The 19621-nt window shown below is 37.6% G+C and overlaps 1 protein-coding gene across 1 annotated transcript in view; it reads right to left on the reverse strand.

Annotated features, from left to right (window-relative positions):
* Positions 1-19621, reverse strand: part of LOC134756847 (uncharacterized) — a 283312-nt gene that overhangs the window by 22246 nt on the left and 241445 nt on the right. Inside the window, exon 3 of the mRNA XM_063696217.1 lies at positions 7068-7187. Coding sequence (XP_063552287.1) covers positions 7068-7187 — 120 coding nt within the window. The remainder of the gene's footprint in view (positions 1-7067; positions 7188-19621) is intronic.

Raw genomic sequence — 19621 nt, forward strand, 5'->3', positions numbered from 1 at the left:
TTGTGGGGAAATTGGTATCCTCATGACATCAAGACTTCCCATTCATGAACATTTTATATCTCTCCATTTATTAGATCCCGTAATCTTTCAGTAAGGATTTATAATTCTATCCTGAGGAATTTTGGTAAGGTTGATGATGTATTCCTGGTATAATGAAATATAAACACTAACACAGAAACCTGATGATAACAGTAGAGAGAAAGCCTGTCATGTATCCACCACAGTTAGATGCCCAGCTCTCCTAGAGAATCTGTATGTGACCCATCCATTCTCTCCAGGGTAGAGCATGGGCTGGCCTTTCTGAGAGGGGCCTGCTAACCAGTAGTTTACTATCTCAAACAACAAAAAATGGAACCTGTTTGCTATTTAAAACAATCCAGACTTTTTCTTTCTCTTTCCTCTTTTCTCTTTCTCTTATTTAAATCTGTTTTGCCTTTCTGAGATGAAATTGATTATTGGTCCCATAGGCTTCATGTGTACACAAGTAAATAATGTGGTCTTAATTAACTTTATATCTTTGAGTTATTCATTAATACTCCATTTTGTACCTCTTTCAGACTTCAGTTTTTATAGTTTTGTTACTACCATAAGTGGTATCTTTCTAAAATTATATTTCTCCGAGATATATATTCCATTTTTCATTAAATAGCTCTATATTGCAAAATGTAGATATTTATTTCCTACCTCAGGTTGTTCTGAGAAATACATATACATCCCTTAGTAAAGTGTTTGGTGCATATCCAGCCTTCCCCAGCTTCCTTTTTCCTTTCCATAAAAATGTAGAAATGATTTAGAGTATTAGTTTAGAATACAAAGTAAAATCAGAAAATGTGAAGTTATATGAAATATTTATGTGTGAAACTTAAAGGGTTTTTTATGTATATAGTTCATTACTGGTAGAGACATAATACATTAGGTAAGTCTTATAAAATACAGGCAAATAATAACACTTAAAAACCCCACAGGGTAACAGATTTTACAAACTATGTAGGATGTTCTGATTTTTTCTTTGTAATATCATATAACTCAAAGTAGCAAATGTGCTGTAATCAAATCTATGCTTCTTGTCTCCCTGTGTTTGCCCAAGGTAGAATTTTGGTAGCCAACTCAAGTTATAGTTGTGAGCATTCCAAAAAACCAAAGATTAAATTGGAATGACTTACCTTTTTAAAACATCTGACCCTTCCAAAATCAATGCACTATTCTCCTTTGCATAAAACTTGTTAAGAGAACTACAAACCACTGCTCAATGAAATAGAAGAGGATACAAACAAATGGAAGAACATTCCATGCTCATGGGTAGGAAGAATCAATATCATGAAAATGGCCATACTGCCCAAGGTAATTTACAGATTCAATGCCATCCCCATCAAGCTACCAATGACTTTCTTCACAGAATTGGAAAAAACTACTTTAAAGTTCACACGGAACCAAAAAACAGCCCGCATCGCCAAGTCACTCCTAAGCCAAAAGAACAAAGCTGGAGGCATCACACTACCTGACTTCAAACTATACTACAAGGCTACAGTAACCAAAACAGCATGGTACTGGTACCAAAACAGAGATATAGATCAATGGAACAGAACAGAGCCCTCAGAAATAATGCTGCATATCTATACAACTATCTGATCTTTGACAAACCTGACAAAAACAAGAAATGGGGAAAGGATTCCCTATTTAATAAATGGTGCTGGGAAAACTGGCTAGCCATATGTAGAAAGCTGAAACTGGATCCCTTCCTTACACCTTATACAAAAATTAATTCAAGATGGATTAAAGACTTACATGTTAGACCTAAAACCATAAAAACCCCAGAAGAAAACCTAGGCAACACCATTCAGGACACAGGCATGGGCAAGGACTTCATGCCTAAAACACCAAAAGCAATGGCAACAAAAGACAAAATTGACAAATGGGATCTCATGAAACTAAAGAGCTTCTGCACAGCAAAAGAAACCACCATCAGAGTGAACAGGCAACCTACAAAATGGGAGAAAATTTTTGCAACCTACTCATCTGACAAAGGGCTAATATCCAGAATCTACAATGAACTCAAACAAATTTACAAGAAAAAACAAACAACCCCATCAACAAGTGGGCGAAGGATATGAACAGACACTTCTCAAAAGAAGACATTTATGCAGCCAAAAAGCACATGAAAAAATGCTCATCATCACTGGCCGTCAGAGAAATGCAAATCAAAAACACAATGAGATACCATCTCACACCAGTTAGAATGGCAATCATTAAAAAGTCAGGAAACAACAGGTGCTGGAGAGGATGTGGAGAAATAGGAACACTTTTACACTGTTGGTGGGACTGTAAACTAGTTCAACCATTGTGGAAGTCAGTGTGGCGATTCCTCAGGGATCTAGAACTAGAAATACCATTTGACCCAGCCATCCCATTACTGGGTATATACCCAAAGGAATATAAATCATGCTGCTATAAAGACACATGCACACGTATGTTTATTGCGGCATTATTCACAATAGCAAAGACTTGGAACCAACCCAAATGTCCAACAATGATAGACTGGATTAAGAAAATGTGGCACATATACACCGTGGAATACTATGCAGCCATAAAAAATGATGAGTTCATGTCCTTTGTAGGGACATGGATGAAGCTGGAAACCATCATTCTCAGCAAACTATCGCAAGGACAAAAAACCAAACACCGCATGTTCTCACTCATAGGTGGCAATGGAGCAATGAGAACTCATGGACACAGGAAGGGGAACATCACACACTGGGGACTGTTGTGGGGTCGGGGGAGGGGTGAGGGATAGCACAGGGATAGCATTAGGAGATATACCTAATGCTAAATCACGAGTTAATGGGTGCAGCACACCAACATGGCACATGTATACATATGTAACAAACCTGCACGTTGTGCACATGTATCCTAAAACTTAAAGTATTAAAAAAAAAACTAGTTAAGAAAAAATATAATGGTCACTAATCAATAAAGCTTTATGAAGTTACAGGCAATTTAGAGCATGTGTACGTTTGCGATTAAATGTTAGTTCATTCTTCTCTTTATTCCACAAACAGTTATGGAGGAAGCAATTAGATCACATTTGTTCCTAAACATTCTGTCAGGAATGTGCTGAATGAATTCAAGTGGGAAGATGCTAATGAAAGAGTGAGTCATTCTTCAGTAACTCAAATGTTCCTGACATACTGCTACTTTCTTTGAATTTATGTCCACTAAACATTCTAAAATAGTAGCCAGTTTAGAAATATAATTAAGCAAATTAAATTATCTTCAGGTACTAGTGCTTACATTCTAATATTTCGTTTCTATTGACAGGAGTGGGGAGGAGGTTGGTGAGTCCCTCAAGAATACATGGGAATAGTTATATTCCATTTTACTTGAGAATGTATGTATTGGTTGAGTGAATTTTCCAGTTTGTAGAAATAATACTGCCCCACACCAGTTACCTGCCTTGCAGCCAACTAACGGAGAAAATATAATTTACTTTAAAGCAGAATCATTTTTAGTAAATTGCATTTTTTTATTTCAGTTGATTTTCAGCAAATTAATGACTTGCCCTAAAAAACAAACTCTTTACACACTGTGATTAAAGGCAGGCATTTCTGAAGCTCTCCTCCTGAAAGCTCACCTCCATTCCACAAAAGACACCTCTATTTTACCAGTCATTCAAAGGAACACTCAACCCCTCAATTGGTATAAATATTTAAATAACTTCTCTTTTATACCAAGGTACAATAGTGGCTTCAATAACCATTGTGTTTACCACAAAGCTACAGGCAAATGAAGTGTACACTAATTACATACTGAAGAAAATCTCATTCTTTAATGAATTTTGTTAATCATCATCCTGTTTTTGTATCCAGCTTACAATCAAAATCAACATGATCTGTTTCTTGACTATTTCAATAATGAATAAAAGCCTTTGACAAACATCTTATTTCTTCTCTGCAAACAATGCAAATCATATACGTGCAGAATTTCAGGCAATGACTGGAAGTTTAGTTGCCTGCTGTGGCTTCTAGACAAATGGCTCACTTAAATAGCTTCTCAAAGTGCAGAGAATGAAATTAGCCCTCTGAGAGGAAGCTAGCTAGAAAGTTTTTCTAATGCAATGCAAAAGTTAATTCACGCCAATAGGTACTCGCTGAAAAGGGATTGAGAAACTATCACTGAAAGGTCAGAATGACCACTTATTTTGGTCAAAATAAATTAATTTTTTAGGTTAAAGCGTGCCACAAATAAGGCAGGCTGTTCTGGTTTTCAAACATTATTTACGTTTTTGAAAGAAACTTTTCTGGAAGAATTTTTAGTAAAGAAAGGGTGTGAGAGAAGAAAAGTTAAAGCCCTTAGAATAGCAGTACTTTCACCTGGAGTGAGACATGGTGTTTCCTAGAGTTAATGCTACTTCTGTCCAAAATGCTCTATGTGCTGGGGATACATTTGTTACTTCCACAACTACCAATTTCCAGTTGGCAAACATCCCTGAATTTACATTACTTATGATAAACCTATATACTGGCTTGAAGAGACGTCGTGACAGATAATCCCAAATATTTTTTTATCACCTCATTAAAAACTGAAGTCATTCATATCATTTTAAGAAGAATGCTTTGCATTTAGAAGGATGTTCACATTTATAAGGCCCTTTTCATGCATATTCCGTGATGGAATTCTCAGTGTTTTCAATATAAAATGTTAACAACAAGGCAATAGAGGATAGGCATGGTGGGTTTTCTCACCAAGACTATTCTCTATTCATTTGTGATTAAACCCTCAACTCAAATGAGCATTTATCACAAGCAAGTGCTGGGCTAAATCCTAGGGACCTGAGAATCAACAGAGGTCCTGTCTTCAAGGAGCAGAGCTGCTAATCTGGTAGGGGAGGTGAAACGTGTGCATAAATGTCTTTGGGATACTAGGGAAGACATACTTAAAATCAAATAGGTTTGTACAAACAGAGTATGCTGCTCAACCTTTTTCATCTCTCACCGACTTGCTTTTGTCAAGTGATTCTTGTGACCTATACCAGGAAGGTTTCTTGTTGATTCTCCCATTCTGCTGAAGAGCCTCCTCCCAATAAGACAGAAACTCATAAATAAGGGACAAGAAAGGGAATTCCACCTTTCTGGTTACTAATACGAGTAGCAACTCATGTTTGAACTCTTCCCCTTGACAAACAGAGATTACGGCGATTCATCTTCTAATGTTGATTTAGGAAATAAAGTTACACTTTCAAAGTTTTCTATCTGTGGGCCAAATGAAGCTCTCACGTATGGAGACACACCTTCCACAGAAATTGTTAGAATTTCACACACTTATTGGGAGACTGAAGTAGCTTCTGGTAGTTGAGAAGCTTTGAACTTTTCTTTTTTTCCCCTCTTTTTCTTGTAAAACTCCAGCTTTGTGGAGTGACTACTTGTGTTGGTAGGTAATTTCTCTTTTAGGTAAAACAGGTAAAATGCCTCCACCCACTCAATTACTATGAGTAAGCTAATTATAATTATTAAAAGGTAATTATAAATTACCTTTGAGGAAATTCAACAACTTGGACAGTTTTCATTTTAATGGAAATCAATGTAATATTAGGTAGTAATAATAATGTTTATGACACCCTTCGTTGCTTACCAAGTGACAAAAATTGGTTTCAGTGGAACTACTGTGACAATTCCATTATGTCCATAATTAGTTCATATTATTCAATTTCCTTTATGGCATAAATGATATAATAATTAGACTTGTTTATGAAGTTTTCATGTAGTATCTATATAGCAGCACTTGCCAGGACTTTGCATAAACCAAACTCGATATGAGCTAAAATATTTCAGATTTCGCATAACAGCAAATGGGACAAAATTAAGATATAATTGCAAGACATTTTTCATAAGAAGGAAAAATAAAACTTAGGTGACAACGTGTAGGTCCACAGCAGATCACAAAGAAAGCTGTAAACAAACATAGAAAATTTAAAAGGTAGGCTCTGCATATTCAGGCTTACTGAGAAAAGAAAACCAATATATGAACCATATGAAAATGTATTATAGCACCACTGGGAGCCTCCACCACCATTCTTGCTCACACTGGGCCATATGCTTTGAGAAAGATGTGAATGCTCACCACGAGAAAAATGTAAATGACAAAAACAGTAAGAAGTGCCTTGTGAATGGCAATGAAGAGAGCCAATTTACTCTGAAAGAAACACACGTGACACAATATGCAAAAGATACACTCTTGAGAGAGGGCAGTCAAGAGGTAGGGTACAGAAGGTAGAAATAAAGTCACTTGTATGTTTGTTTTGGGGGTATTCTAAGATGTTATTTTCTGCGATCCTACCCTTTTATGTTGGATAAGAAACCCACTAGCTTGTATATACGGCATCCTCTAATTCTAATATGAATACTTCTGAGCCTAAGGTCATCACTATACAGAACCACATTTAGAACTTTCACAAGTTGTCTGTCCAATTCTCACAAAGAAGTCCAAATTACAAATCACAATTTGATATGCAAGCAGAGAAAGGCCTGTAATCTTGACATCTCCAGTCAACTGTACTATTGTTTTCATTTGAGAGCTCATTTTCTAGAGTTTTTTCCCCTAAAACCACCACCAGAGAAACAAACTTTCATAAAACAAATATCACTAGCACTTTGAAGTAAGAATATCTACAAAGAAGCCAGGATTGGAAGATAGTGGAATTTCCACTGACCCGTAAAACAATCTGGGCTTTACATATAAATCTCCTTTTTCCTTCACTCATTTAAATTATTACCATTTCATGTTCAGACTCGCTGGCAAAACATCAGTGTCTTAATGTGAATCCTCCACATGCTGCCCCAAACAAACTTTAACGCTTGAGCAAAATGTTTAAATCTTGCCAGACCCAGGAAAAGTCAGAAAGTTGCCCTATACAGTCTGTCCACTGCCCTACACTTTGCCTCCCCCTCCTCTCACAGATGTGAGAAAATACCATCCAAACCTCTTCAGATTTGCTAAAAACCACCGCCACAAGTCAGAATCAGCCATTGAACCTCAGTGTTTTCTGTGAATAAGTAGAAGAAGCGACACTGTACCGAGTCTTCAGTTTTGTGACTATTCAAGAGGTCAGACAGGAAATCTTCATGGAGGCTCTCTCTTCGAATCAGTGTAAATTCCCGCAGGAAAACAGCCCCTTGGCTTTGGTCTCCGCATACCTAGAGAGATAAGGTAGCTGAATTAAGCCTTCAGACAGAGTCTGGAGGGATTGGGCACTGTGCGATTAGTTGCAGAAAGCTCTTGGATTCATTTCAAGGCTGATTAGAGCAATCAAAAACAATGCACGCAAATACATATTAATGTGAGAACCACTAGAACATTCTGGCATGTGGCTCCTCCAATGGATACCAGGAACATCCCCTGCTAAGTTGGTGCCTCTTAACTGATGGGTGTACAATCTCAAAACCCAGTGATTATAGGTTATCTCTGTGGCCAGGTCCAATATGGTCAGGCTCCTAGACTCATCCCATTGGGCTATCCATGGATCTGAACTCATATGTGTCTTGGACCCACAGGGATCAATCCTTAGTCCAATAGATTCCAGCACCTAGATGGGTCCCCATGTCCAGTTAAATATTTACCACATAAGAAAAGCCTGGCCTGAGCCCAGAACTGACTTCCTGGGCTATTCAAGTGCTTTAGAACCAGATGTACTTCAGCTGCTCCGGAAGGAGGTATTGGAGAACTTTCATCTAGAGCTTATCACATTCCAGGTTCTTTACACAGGTTATCTTGTGACAGCCCCAAGAGGTGTCTGTTATCAGCCACACTTTACAAATTAGGAACTAAAGGCACAAAGGGTTTCAGGAATTTGTCAAGTCAGTAAGTGTTGAAATCAGCATTCAAATACAGGTCTAATTCTAAAACCCTCATCTTTTCATTTTATCATTTGGCTACTGAGCTACTCAAGCCACCTCTGGTGAGAGGCAAATTGTTAAGTAACTCCTATACATTCAAGGTATAATCAATTCACCCAGGCCTCCTCCTACCTCTCTATGCCTCAGTTTACTCACCGTACAACAGGAATGATAACAATGTTGCATTGTTGAGAAAATAGGAAATAACATGTAAAATGCTTAGTGTGATGCCTTTCATATAGTAAGCTTTCAGTAAATAACAGCCATTATTATTATCAAAAGCACATTCTGCCCAAGGAACAAGTAAAAATCTAAGGTTCTAGCACATGAAATTCTTTAATCATATTTATAATATTTATAATGAACACGGTATATCACATTGTCTTTTTAACTCTCATACATTTTGCATTTTATACCTTTTTATGGTATTGCTAATATCAGTAATGAATATGTGGATGTTTATATGAATTTATACCTTCTTGAAAATAATGCATAATAAATTAGTCATTTTAAACCCTATGTCTTTTGGAAAGGGGTATACTCTTCTACAACATATATAATGGCATCTCATCAAGATGCTCAATCCATCAAATACTTTCATATGACACCAAGACAAAAAGGTCTTAATTAAACTTAAAATTCTGTTGTTATACAGAATAGTCAACATGACTGATGGTGGTAAAAAGAATCTTGGCCCACAGCACCTATACACTCTGCTGTCACACACACTTGCTTTACCTGGCCAAAAGGACTTTGCAGATGTAATTAAGACTACTAATTAGGGTTAGTAACCTGGATTATCCAGGTAGGCCCAATGTAATCACATGAGTATGTAAAAACAAAGCTTTCTCTAGGCTGAGGGAGAAGAGGAAGTCAGCGATGTGACAGAGGGGGAAATCAAAGAGATTTAAAGTGTAACAAGGACTTGACTTGCCACTGCTGGCTTGAAGATGGGAGGGGCAGGGCATGTAGGAAGCATGAGAAGGAAGCTTGAAAGAGGACCCCAGTCCTAGATGAGAACTGTTATCTTCAGCCAATATCTTGATTTTAACCCAGTAATACACGGACCAGAGAATCCAACCATACCTTGCCAGACTTCTGACCTACAGAAATTGTAAGATAATACTTTTGTGCAATTTTAAGCCTTTAAATTTGTGGTAATTTGTTATGGCAGCAATAGAAAACTAATACAATCACTGAAAGGCAGGGCACAATGAGGTTATCTTGTTTCTTCTTCTACATTGAGTTTCATAAGAACTAACAAATACTAAACAAGAAGAGGTGTAACTTGCAAAAACTGATTCATGGAAATGTAGCCTTCTAGCTAACCTAAATTACTCCTGCTATGTTTAAAATTAATTTTCTGTTAGTTCTTCCCCTATCAAGGACAATAATTCCTTCAGTCCACAGTTAAATATACTCCAAAGCCTGTCTTGACCATGTGTAATTCCCCTGCTCAGAAGCCTTCCCCACTTCTTGCTGGATGCATTCAAAATTCATGGACTTGTTATTCAGGGCCATTCACAGCTCTTCAAGCTCTAGGTAAGGAATGGCTGTGCTTATGCAATTCTCTTTTTGAGAAAGATCAAGAACTGGGTTTACAGTAATTCAGAATTGACATGTTCTAATTCTGGTGTTTTTCGAAAGGACTAATGTATGTTGATCCCTGTTGAATCCCATATTTTATGAAACATTTCTTCAAAAATCCAAGGCTATTTTGAATTCTATTATCCAAAATGGTGATCACCTTTAGTTATTCGATGCCAATTCTTAAAAGCTAAAATTTGAAAATAAGACTAATGAACTTAGTTGCATTTTCTTTGTGAAAACTTCTGTGCCTACAAAAAAGTTTCTTTTGCTAAACCAATTAAATAGACAAAAATGACTCAAATATCCTCCAAAAGAGGTAGTAAGACATCAAATATAAAGGCTGAACCCTCACTAATGCTAACAATGAAGAATAAACAGCCAACATTTTGTCTATTTATACTTTAATTTTTAATTATAACTTTGTATTTGTTTAAGAAAGAATGTCTGCCTGCTTGTATTTCCCAAGAAATGCTCACATTTTATAAGTCTCATAATACATATCAAGATGTTCAATTTATCCAATACTTTTATGTAATATCAAGGCAAAAATTCTGAACTAAACTTAAAATTCTATTTAATCCTGGCCAGGCATGGTGGCTTATGCCTTTAATCCCAGCACTTTGAGAGGCTGAAGCACAAGGAATGCTTGAGCTTAGGAATTCCAGACCAGCCTGGGCAAATAGTGAGACCTTGTCTCTTAAAAAAAAAAAAAAAATTTAGCCAGGTATGGTGGTATGTGCAGGTAGTCTCAGCTACTCAGGAGGATGAGGTGGGAGGATTGCTTGAGCCTGGCAGACAGAGGCTAGAGTGAGCCATGACTGTGCCACTACACTCTGGCCTGGGCAACAGAACTAGACCTTTCTCAAAAAAATTAATTAATTAATTAATTAAAAAAAAGAAATAAAATTGTATTTCCCATGCTCAGACCAGGATTCCCAATTTGGGGATTGGAAAATATGGTTACTTTACATCTGATATGTAAAAAAACACCTTGCAGTTTTAAGGTACTTAGCGTAGAATAAAAATGCATTAAAGTTGGCATCCTTTTGCATCTTATGGTTCAGTGGTGTTAGTTTTGCAGAGAGAAAACAGAAGCATGAGAAGTGGAGAAATTCTATGTGTGGCTAATGGCTATGTTAGGATTAGGGGCCAGAGAGTATCTCTTAAAAACTTAAATCTCTTCCGGATTCAACCCCCATTATTCACTCACAGGAAAAGGGTAAGGAACACCTTCTTGTCCCATGGGATTCCCAGACTCCTAAGGATAGTTCTTCAGGACATATGAAGACTGCCTAGAATTTGTGTCCTGTGATAAAGATTGCTTATCCTTCTTGCAATCTGATTTCCCGCTTCAAACAGTGACCCCTCTTTCTGATTCATGGCACACGAAAGTATTCCTTAGAGAACAAACCTGGGAATACAGAAACACCAGCTTCCAGAATAGAATTGTATTAGATCCAGGAAGTCATGGAAGCAATCTGCTGTTGTAGAACAAATTCTCTTGAATGGGACTGATTGATCAGTCATCTAGAGATGTTTCAGAGGGACATAGGTAAATATAGGAAATTAGGGAGTCATCAAATAACTTTCTATTCTCTACTTCATTAAAGGGAAAATGAGGTAAAGGTAGTTTAAAAATAAAAACAAAAGTCACTGAATAACAAGAATCATTTGCATTTGGCTTTGGGATGCAGTCAGAAACTCAAACTATGTCTGCAATATACATTTTATTTTCTATTTCACACTCACTTCGTTCATAACCTGGCACCAACCATTCTCTTGACTGACCTGACTTTCAGTGGGTCTAGAGAATACTGATTAGTATTCTGACTCATCAGCTCACAATTAACTTGTTTGGTGTAAAAGATAAAAATTTCCCCTCAAATTTTCCTACTTCTAACAAGTTTACTCTATGAGCTGTGACTGAAATTTGGAAAGTTAAAATACAGAGCAACTGGTTTGTCTTTTGGAACCTCTGCCATCATTAAAGAACAGCCATAATTGCTATAAAAATTGTAATGTTTATGATGGGAGCTGATTATGAATAGAAATTCCATGTAGCTATAAAGTTCTTACAACTCTGGGAGAGGCAGCCATTTATTTCTAGGCTAGGAGGAAGAGCTGTGGAAATAACTGAAGTTTAAACATACAAACATGCCCTCAAATGATCAGTTTATTGTTCTTCTTTCTTCATTTAGTTTTTCTGTGAAAACTGAATCATAGCCAAGCTCATGTCTCATGGGTAGGACTTAGGTTTCAACATTACTTAGGAAGTGTAGTGCTGAAAACCACACGGTTAAAAATTTTTTTCCTACCAAAAGGACTCTGTAAAATATGTTATGCCTGTATTTTGATTCATAGTTTACTGAGAATTAAGATAGTAAAGCTATACATTCTCAGTAGATCAGAATAATAATGCAAACAATATAAGTAACTGGCCACTGTATTATTTGAATGTACACCTATATTTAAATACCAGTGGATACTGAAACGTTTGACGTCAAGGTTTTGAGTTCTTGCTTGGCACAAGTAGAACATGCAAATGTTTAATGGATAAATAGCTGAATAGAAACATTTATTGGAGCCAAAACAATCTAGCTCCAGTTTTGAGGACCACTGCTAAGTATTAGGAGGAAACGATAACTCATATGATCTGAAGAGCCCAAATCTAGTCCTGCCACCCATATCATTACTACCTAATTATGAAAACTAAAGTGTCACAGAGATCAACAGAAGGAAGGAAAATCTGGTCCCAGTGTGAAAGTATAATTAACTTCTGGTTGGAAGGACATGCACACAAAGGACTAAAATATTCATACCCTAAGTCAGAAATGGGCATACTCCCAAATGAAATTGTACCTAAATTTTATAAATAGATTCTAAATAAAAATGAAAATAGATCTATTCAACTTTATTAAAGATGTTGAATGGTCTGCCATTTGGTAATAAATTGAGTTTACCAGATTTCAGTAAATTTCACTTGTGATAAACAAGGGTCCCTGTTTTTGAAAGGGAATTAATACTTTGACAGCTTGCTCCTGGTAGGACTATTCTAATGAGCTTAAATGTCAAGGTGGGGATGGGATTCAGACCCACCCTCAATGGGCCTCTTTCCGTTAATCCAAAAAATCTTCATTCCTGGTTGGAATATTCAACTGTAGCAAGATAGGGAAATAATTGAACAGTAATTCGATTGTAAAGGATTAGAAAAAAATCATGAGCATATACCTCTACCAAAGAAACTTCCTCATTACAATGTAGGAGGAGAATACTCTGGAGGTTTATAAGAATATGTACCAAAATAATGATATTTATAATATCTCTAAACTCATATTTGCCAATCAGAAGAGGCTCAATCAGCTTATCAAACATGAGTATCAACAACCCCTGTCTGCATGCACTCAAACTCACCCAAACCTCTGGCCAGCTCTGCAATGAACTGGCCATTTATACAGAGAGCAGAAGGACATTGTCACTGAATAAACTGCTTTCAATGTTGAAAGGGTCCACTTAGAAAACCTTCTGTTTACCTCTGTAAGTATTTTTGGTTGCTGTGTTGGTGGGTGACTAAATGTTTTTAGACAGACACTCTGTAGTGACAATATACCTATCCATACATACTGCTCTATCAGGCTTGTCTAGGGGAAGAAAAAGATGCTTGAAGTAGCTTCAGGTGTTCACAGCTAATGGCTGCCAACTCTGCAAGCTGATTAGCAGTGTTATACTCCCTGAAGGAAAGGCTAAATATGATCCCCAAGAAGATCGTGGGGGTGGCTAATAAAAGCATTCTTATAACCATATTTAACCCATTGACATTTATATACCTGGTGTTTGGAGCTTAAAAACATTTCAGTATTCTGTTTGTTCTTCTACCAACTTTAATTACCATTTCTAAGGATTGTAAAGATAATTGCTAAGAGGTTAGAGCTGAAAGAAGTGAGATAGAACATGCTGGTCCAGAATGTTCAGCTGGGCCTCATAATTCTTGGTACAGATGTTCCTGCTTAGTTCGGGTCTGATTTAGGGAAACAGCTATAATATGGTTTGAGGCAAGGTGACCAGATGTAGCTGAATTTAAAGATCTATCCCAGAATGTCAATGAAAAGAAACTCCATTACCCTAGCAAAATAGCCTTTATGGGTGGAACAAACATGTTTAAAGGCATACCTACTTTATCATTAAAGTAGATAGATATCTACACCTTGACAAGATAGGATTCTAAAAAGAAAACAAAATTTAAAAACTATTAATAAAACTATCAAACATAAATCCCACAAACAATTTGGTAAAGAAGCTTATTCTCACAGAGCAGTGTATAAAGAAAAACTAGCAAAAGGAATTTTATCAGCGGGCATGCACTGTGTATAATGTGGGATTGATCTATAAACAAGCTATGGCATTTCTCTAACTTGTTATGAACACAGACACTGAAATGAAAATGCTGAGAAGACATTCAGCAACCATCTTCACCAAGCTGACTTTTTAGATGAGGGGGACATCACCTTCCTAGATGTAGGGTAGAGAGAACATGGGTTTTGAGACATCTTCCTTGACATATATAAGATGATAAAACAGCCAAATAAGAAAGGCAGCACCTTTCCCAAAACATAAAGCCAATTATCTTCTTCCTTATTGTCCCCAAACATTTAAAAACATATTATACCCCATTCCTTTCACGAAGGGAACAGGATTCTGTTTCCAAAGAGTTCTAAATACACTCTGCTTCAGAAAGAATTGCTGATAACAGCTATGATTCATATCTACACTTAGACAGTGAAAGAACACATGAAACCTAAGAGTTAGACTCTTCTGTACTCCAATCCTAGGTGGATGGGCACATTTTTATCACATCTTCTAATGACAAGGCAAAATAGACTTGGTCTTCAAAGCGTGTGTGTGTGTGTGTGTGTGTGTGTGTGTGTGTGTGTGTGTGTTTATGTCTGTGCTTTAAATCTTACATGTAAAATACTCATTCGATGCCAAGAATTAAAAGAGAGGGTTGAACAGTTAACTGGAGGAGAATGTTAGGATGAAAAATAGGAAGAAGAACATAAAAATGTCTACATACACATGCAGGGGTAGAAATCAACCTTTTTGGATTGTACACTTGGCAAATGTTTATATTGGTCAACATCATTATCTAGGCTTATCTAAAGTGAGTTGCTTAGGAGTTGGAAGTCAGGATACCACCCATACTTTAAATCAAGTTGAAGATAAATTGGCAAAGGAACTTCTTTCTTCACCCCTGCTTAGTTTACATTGGCTCCTTTCATGGTCATAAAGATGAACCATCCAGATCTCCTGCCACAGAGGAGTCTGTTATCTTAACCAACAGATGGCCCTAGATGTTGTATTCTGAACCCACCTCGTTGTTTGCACTGAGACCATGATTTCCGAGGGCTGTTCCAATGACTGAGCATAGCAGAGATACTACAGCAGGTTCATTCTTGAGAAAGGCAGAGCTCTCTGAGGATCGATTCCGCTCAAAGACTCCCCAGTCTGGCAGAAACTTTCTTAGCACTAGGCTGCAGTCTGAGACTCTTCCTCTCCAACCCTCTGTCTTCCCTCTCTCCACAAAAGATAGGCATGCATTCTGTCTGATGCACTGCAATCTGATAGCTCTTCCAGCATCCTCTGACCCCTCACCTTTTTTCCCAGTAAATCTCTTGTATTCCTAATCTTATCTTGGCAGGACAAAATTCTAGGAGGACCTAAACTCATAGCATCTCTTCTTTTGACCCAAGTACTATTGGACTAGACCTAATGTTTGCAATTTGCCATCCCTATCTGTATCAAAACAGGCCACCCAGTCTCCATGATGCCAAGGTAACGATGGTAACTCTGTTAGGGCTCCTCTCTTCTATCTCTGCACTGACATCTCAGTTAATGCTCTACAGAAGGGGAGTCCAATCTTTTGGCTTCTCTAGGCCACATGGAAGAAGAATTGTCTTGAGGCATACATAAAATACACTAACACTAATGATAACTGATGATATAAAAAAATGACATAATATCTCATAGTTCTAAGAAAGTTTACAAATTTGTGTTGGGCCACATTCAAAGCTGTCCTGGACCACATGAGGCCCGTGGGTCGCAGGTTGGACAAGCTTGCTCTACAGTGTTTTGAAGTAATGATCAGAACTAGTGGGTGACAGACAGCTCTGACTTTATCTCCATCATCCTCACCCAGACTGGCTCCAAGTTCACTACCATTCTAGCATTCCTCTTCATCCTAGCACTAAAAGGCAGATGTGTTTCAGATCCTTACTATATCCAGTTAGTGCAATGAATTTAATTTCATACAAAGTCGGAGTAGTAAATTAAATCACTTCGTGGGCAATGTAACTCACATTGTTTCACAAACCTTAAAGTTTCTCTTATTACTGGCTAGAAGTCTCATCAGTATGTGTGAGTATGTCAAAGGAAACAAAATAGAAGAAAATAATTTGGACCCAAACAGATTTATTTCCCCTTCAAAAACAAAATGTTCAAGGCACAACTCTACAGATAGTGCTTTGACATTATAAGTAGTGTAATTCTTATATCTGTGACTCACCACCTCCATCACCACCCCCCAGCAACCCTCACCATACACTCCATGGCCTCGTCTCTGAAAAATGTAAATACACAAAATCAGGAGAAATGTATATCAGTATTTAAATTGTATATGTAACTTAAAGAATTTCAAATATTTACTCAGTATCTCAAGAAAATGCCTAAGAAAGGGGAAGGTTTCTACTTAATGCATAGCAAGCATTCTTCAATGTCCACTCTTTTCTTCCCACCCATTTGTGTCATTCTTGATGTACTTCACACAAATGGCAGCTAGTTCTTCAAAAAAATTGTTTTTGTCTCTCAAGTCCTAAGTTATTTTTGAAATTCAGTCCATGTATTCCTTGGGGGAAGAGAATCAGACTGCTGAATATATTTATGTATTACTATTTTGTCATTTGTTTATATTAATAATATGTTGTTCCTGTTAAGGAAGCATAATCTTCGTATGGACAGGAAAGCACTGCACAGGCACATATGTGTACACATGAAGCAGCCAAGTGGAGAGGCTGGGTGGAATAGGAAACGTCCTAAAACTGTTCACAGAGACTCAGATGTTCCAGTGTCCCAGCTGAACCCAGCCTCTAGCTGTGCCTACGGAACCACCAGATATATGACTGAACCATCCTGAACTTTCTATTCCAACTAAGCTCTCCAAAGAGTGCATGCAGCCCCAGTGGATGCACAAGGAGCAGAAGAATCATTCAGTTGAACTCAGTTAACCCATAAATTATGGGACATAATGATAATATTGTTTTAAACCACTACATTTGGGTTGGTTTATTACATAACAATAGGTCAATGGAACACCATGGTAGCATATGTTGAAGTGGGAAAGGAAAAATTCATCTTCATAACCCACGTTTGCTTTCAGAAGCACAAAAAAGGGGTGCTTTTCTTTCTAGGTTATCCATATTTGTTGAAAAATGGGATTTTAAGATCATGATAGGTGCTGATCTTCAGCTGACACCAAGGAAGAATAACAGTCTTTTAGCAGGCCCCTGTGATTTTGTGTCTGATGCTATAAATCTCAAAATTACCTGCTGCCAGAATTTCCCTGTATGCCTCACTACTTTTGCCTTTAGGGTAGAAAACATTAAAGCCATGTAATGATATTTCCATCTTAATGGATGGTGTCATTCTTCACATCTCCTTCCTCAATATAAGTGCCTATGGCTTTCTGTAAGTACTAGGTGGCTGGAAAAATTTTAGTATCATACTTTACTATTCTCTTGCTTACTGTGTTATTCTATACATGTTTTGGTAGCTGTGAAATGACGTAAAGTGATTACTTCTTTATGTAATTCTAAGCGTAATGACTTTATTCCTCATTCTGCATTTTACAAGTCATCAAAGTCACTGCCTTTCACACATCCTTTGGAAGAAATGAGTTCAGGGCACTGTCAGGGGCTTCAGTCCTCACCCATTCTTTCCTGCATTGAACCAAGTACCTTTCAGCCTCAAAATGTGACCATGAGGCTTTAAGCTCCACAGATTAGGACTACTGCTATCATGCTCACCACTCTATTTTGAAAGCCTAGCAGTGCCTGGTACAGAATTGAGTTCTATAAATATATGAGTGGTAAATTAATGAAAGCTTTTTAAAAAATCAGTTATTAATTTTATAAATTTTAGAATTAGAGGCTTAGAGGTCATCTAATCTAGCTCCTTCTGGAGCCCAGAGAGAAGTAGATCAACTTTCCCAAGAGCATTTATCTAATAAGGGTCAGAGTATAGATTAAAATGTAGATTTCTTGATGCCAGTCATGTCCTTTCCACTCCATGGCTCCAGTGTCTCTATCCCGTTTGGGTTGTCTCTTCAAAGAGTTGGCAAGTATGGGATGTGGATGATGTGGATCATAGCTGACTGCAAGCTCAATGAATCAACAGTGAAATGTGGCTAATATAAATGTGAGCTGCTATTAAAAGTACAGTGTAGGAAACAAAATATATGACAGCTTTTTTTCTACTTCATGCTGAAGAGATCATAAACACTGGTAGGGAGTTAATTTCTAGATGCCAAACTTTAAGAAGGACAGTGGCCAAACCAACAATTTATAAAGAAAGAAAACATGATCATTGTTATCTGGAAAGCATTTGACAATCCGTGGGATTAATCAACGGCATTTTGCCTAAGAAGGGGAGAAGTGAGAATATGTGAGAGCTGTCTTCAAGTACTTCTAAGACAGTGTCGATTTACTGGCCTCTGTCCTGCCCACTACCTTGATTTCTTTTTTTTTTTGCATTCTTTCTCTTTACATTCTGACTTCTGTCATCAGTACTCCACTCTCTCCAAGCTCACCAAGGCTCGTCTTCTGCCCACTGGCCCTTAGTCATCACCCTCTTATGATCATATCCTCCTTCTTGAAAATCTCTCCCCCTTGTTTTCTGTGGTAACTGAGAATGATCCTAACTCACTGGCCATTCCTTTGGTTTCTCATTTGGCGGGTCCTCCTGGGCCTCCAACCCAACAAACTAACCATAGATGATCCCAGGACTCTGTCAATGGGCATCTTTTCTTCTATTGTTTCTTGCCCTGCAATTCTTTTAAGCTCTCAGTGAGTCAGCCATCTCTTTTAGGCAGATGATTCCCAAACCCATGCATGGAACCATGGCTCTTATGTGGCGTGTTCTATATTTCCTGCATTCATATATTGAACTTTGCAGTGCCCTGTGCCTGGAATGCCATCCCTCCTATCTCCTTCTACTAAAACCTCATCAGTCCTTAAAGGCTGCTGCTTCTACGCATCCTCCAAGCACCTATAATCTCCCCTCCACAGAATCCACAGAGGTCCTGCTCTTGTAGCGAGATCTGGAGTCACAGGACCTGGGTGGAAGTCCTGGTTTACCACCCCTCTGCTGTGTGCTTTGAGTAAATTACTGAAACTGAATCTTAGGTCCTTCATGTGTAAATGAGGAAGAACAATAATACTTATCTTACAGAATAGTGGTGATAATTATGAAAAGTGATTTGTAAACTATAAAATGCTATACAGAGTTTGGTAATATATACCAGGGATTTCTTTTTACAGTATGAGCTAGTAAAGCATGTCCACTCAAACGAATTAGTATTTCCACCTTGACTGACTCACTTGGCTGACAAAGTGTGTGGACATTCCAATGTAAACAAGACTGGCAAGGGGATATGGGACATTTATGTCATAATTTATTGAGATACGACTCCTGGCACCTCATTTTTAAACAAAAAAAGCACAGCATATTATTATTTATCTGATGGCATGTGTTTTGGGCCTTTTGTGTTTTGGGCCACATGTGTTTTGGGCCATGTGTCTTGTGGCCATTTGGGAATTCATCTTACCTTTCTTACTATGTTATAAAGATACCAAGGCCAGGGGCCCTAACCTACTGATCATGCTGCAAGGCCAAGAACAAGTATCTTAAACTTAGGATGTCTACTAAGTTTCATTGAATACAATGAAAATAAATTTGGCACATCTAGTTCATCAAAGTGGAATTCACTTTGATTAAAAAAAACCACTTCAAATAATCAAATACAGTATATTGAACATTGGCTACTTAGTAGGTAATAAAAACCTTGGCACCAGAGGCATTCACACAGGAGCTGAAGAAAA

The sequence above is a fragment of the Gorilla gorilla genome, chromosome 13, assembly GCF_029281585.2.
Source record: "Gorilla gorilla gorilla isolate KB3781 chromosome 13, NHGRI_mGorGor1-v2.1_pri, whole genome shotgun sequence".
NCBI classification, from domain to species: domain Eukaryota; kingdom Metazoa; phylum Chordata; class Mammalia; order Primates; family Hominidae; genus Gorilla; species Gorilla gorilla.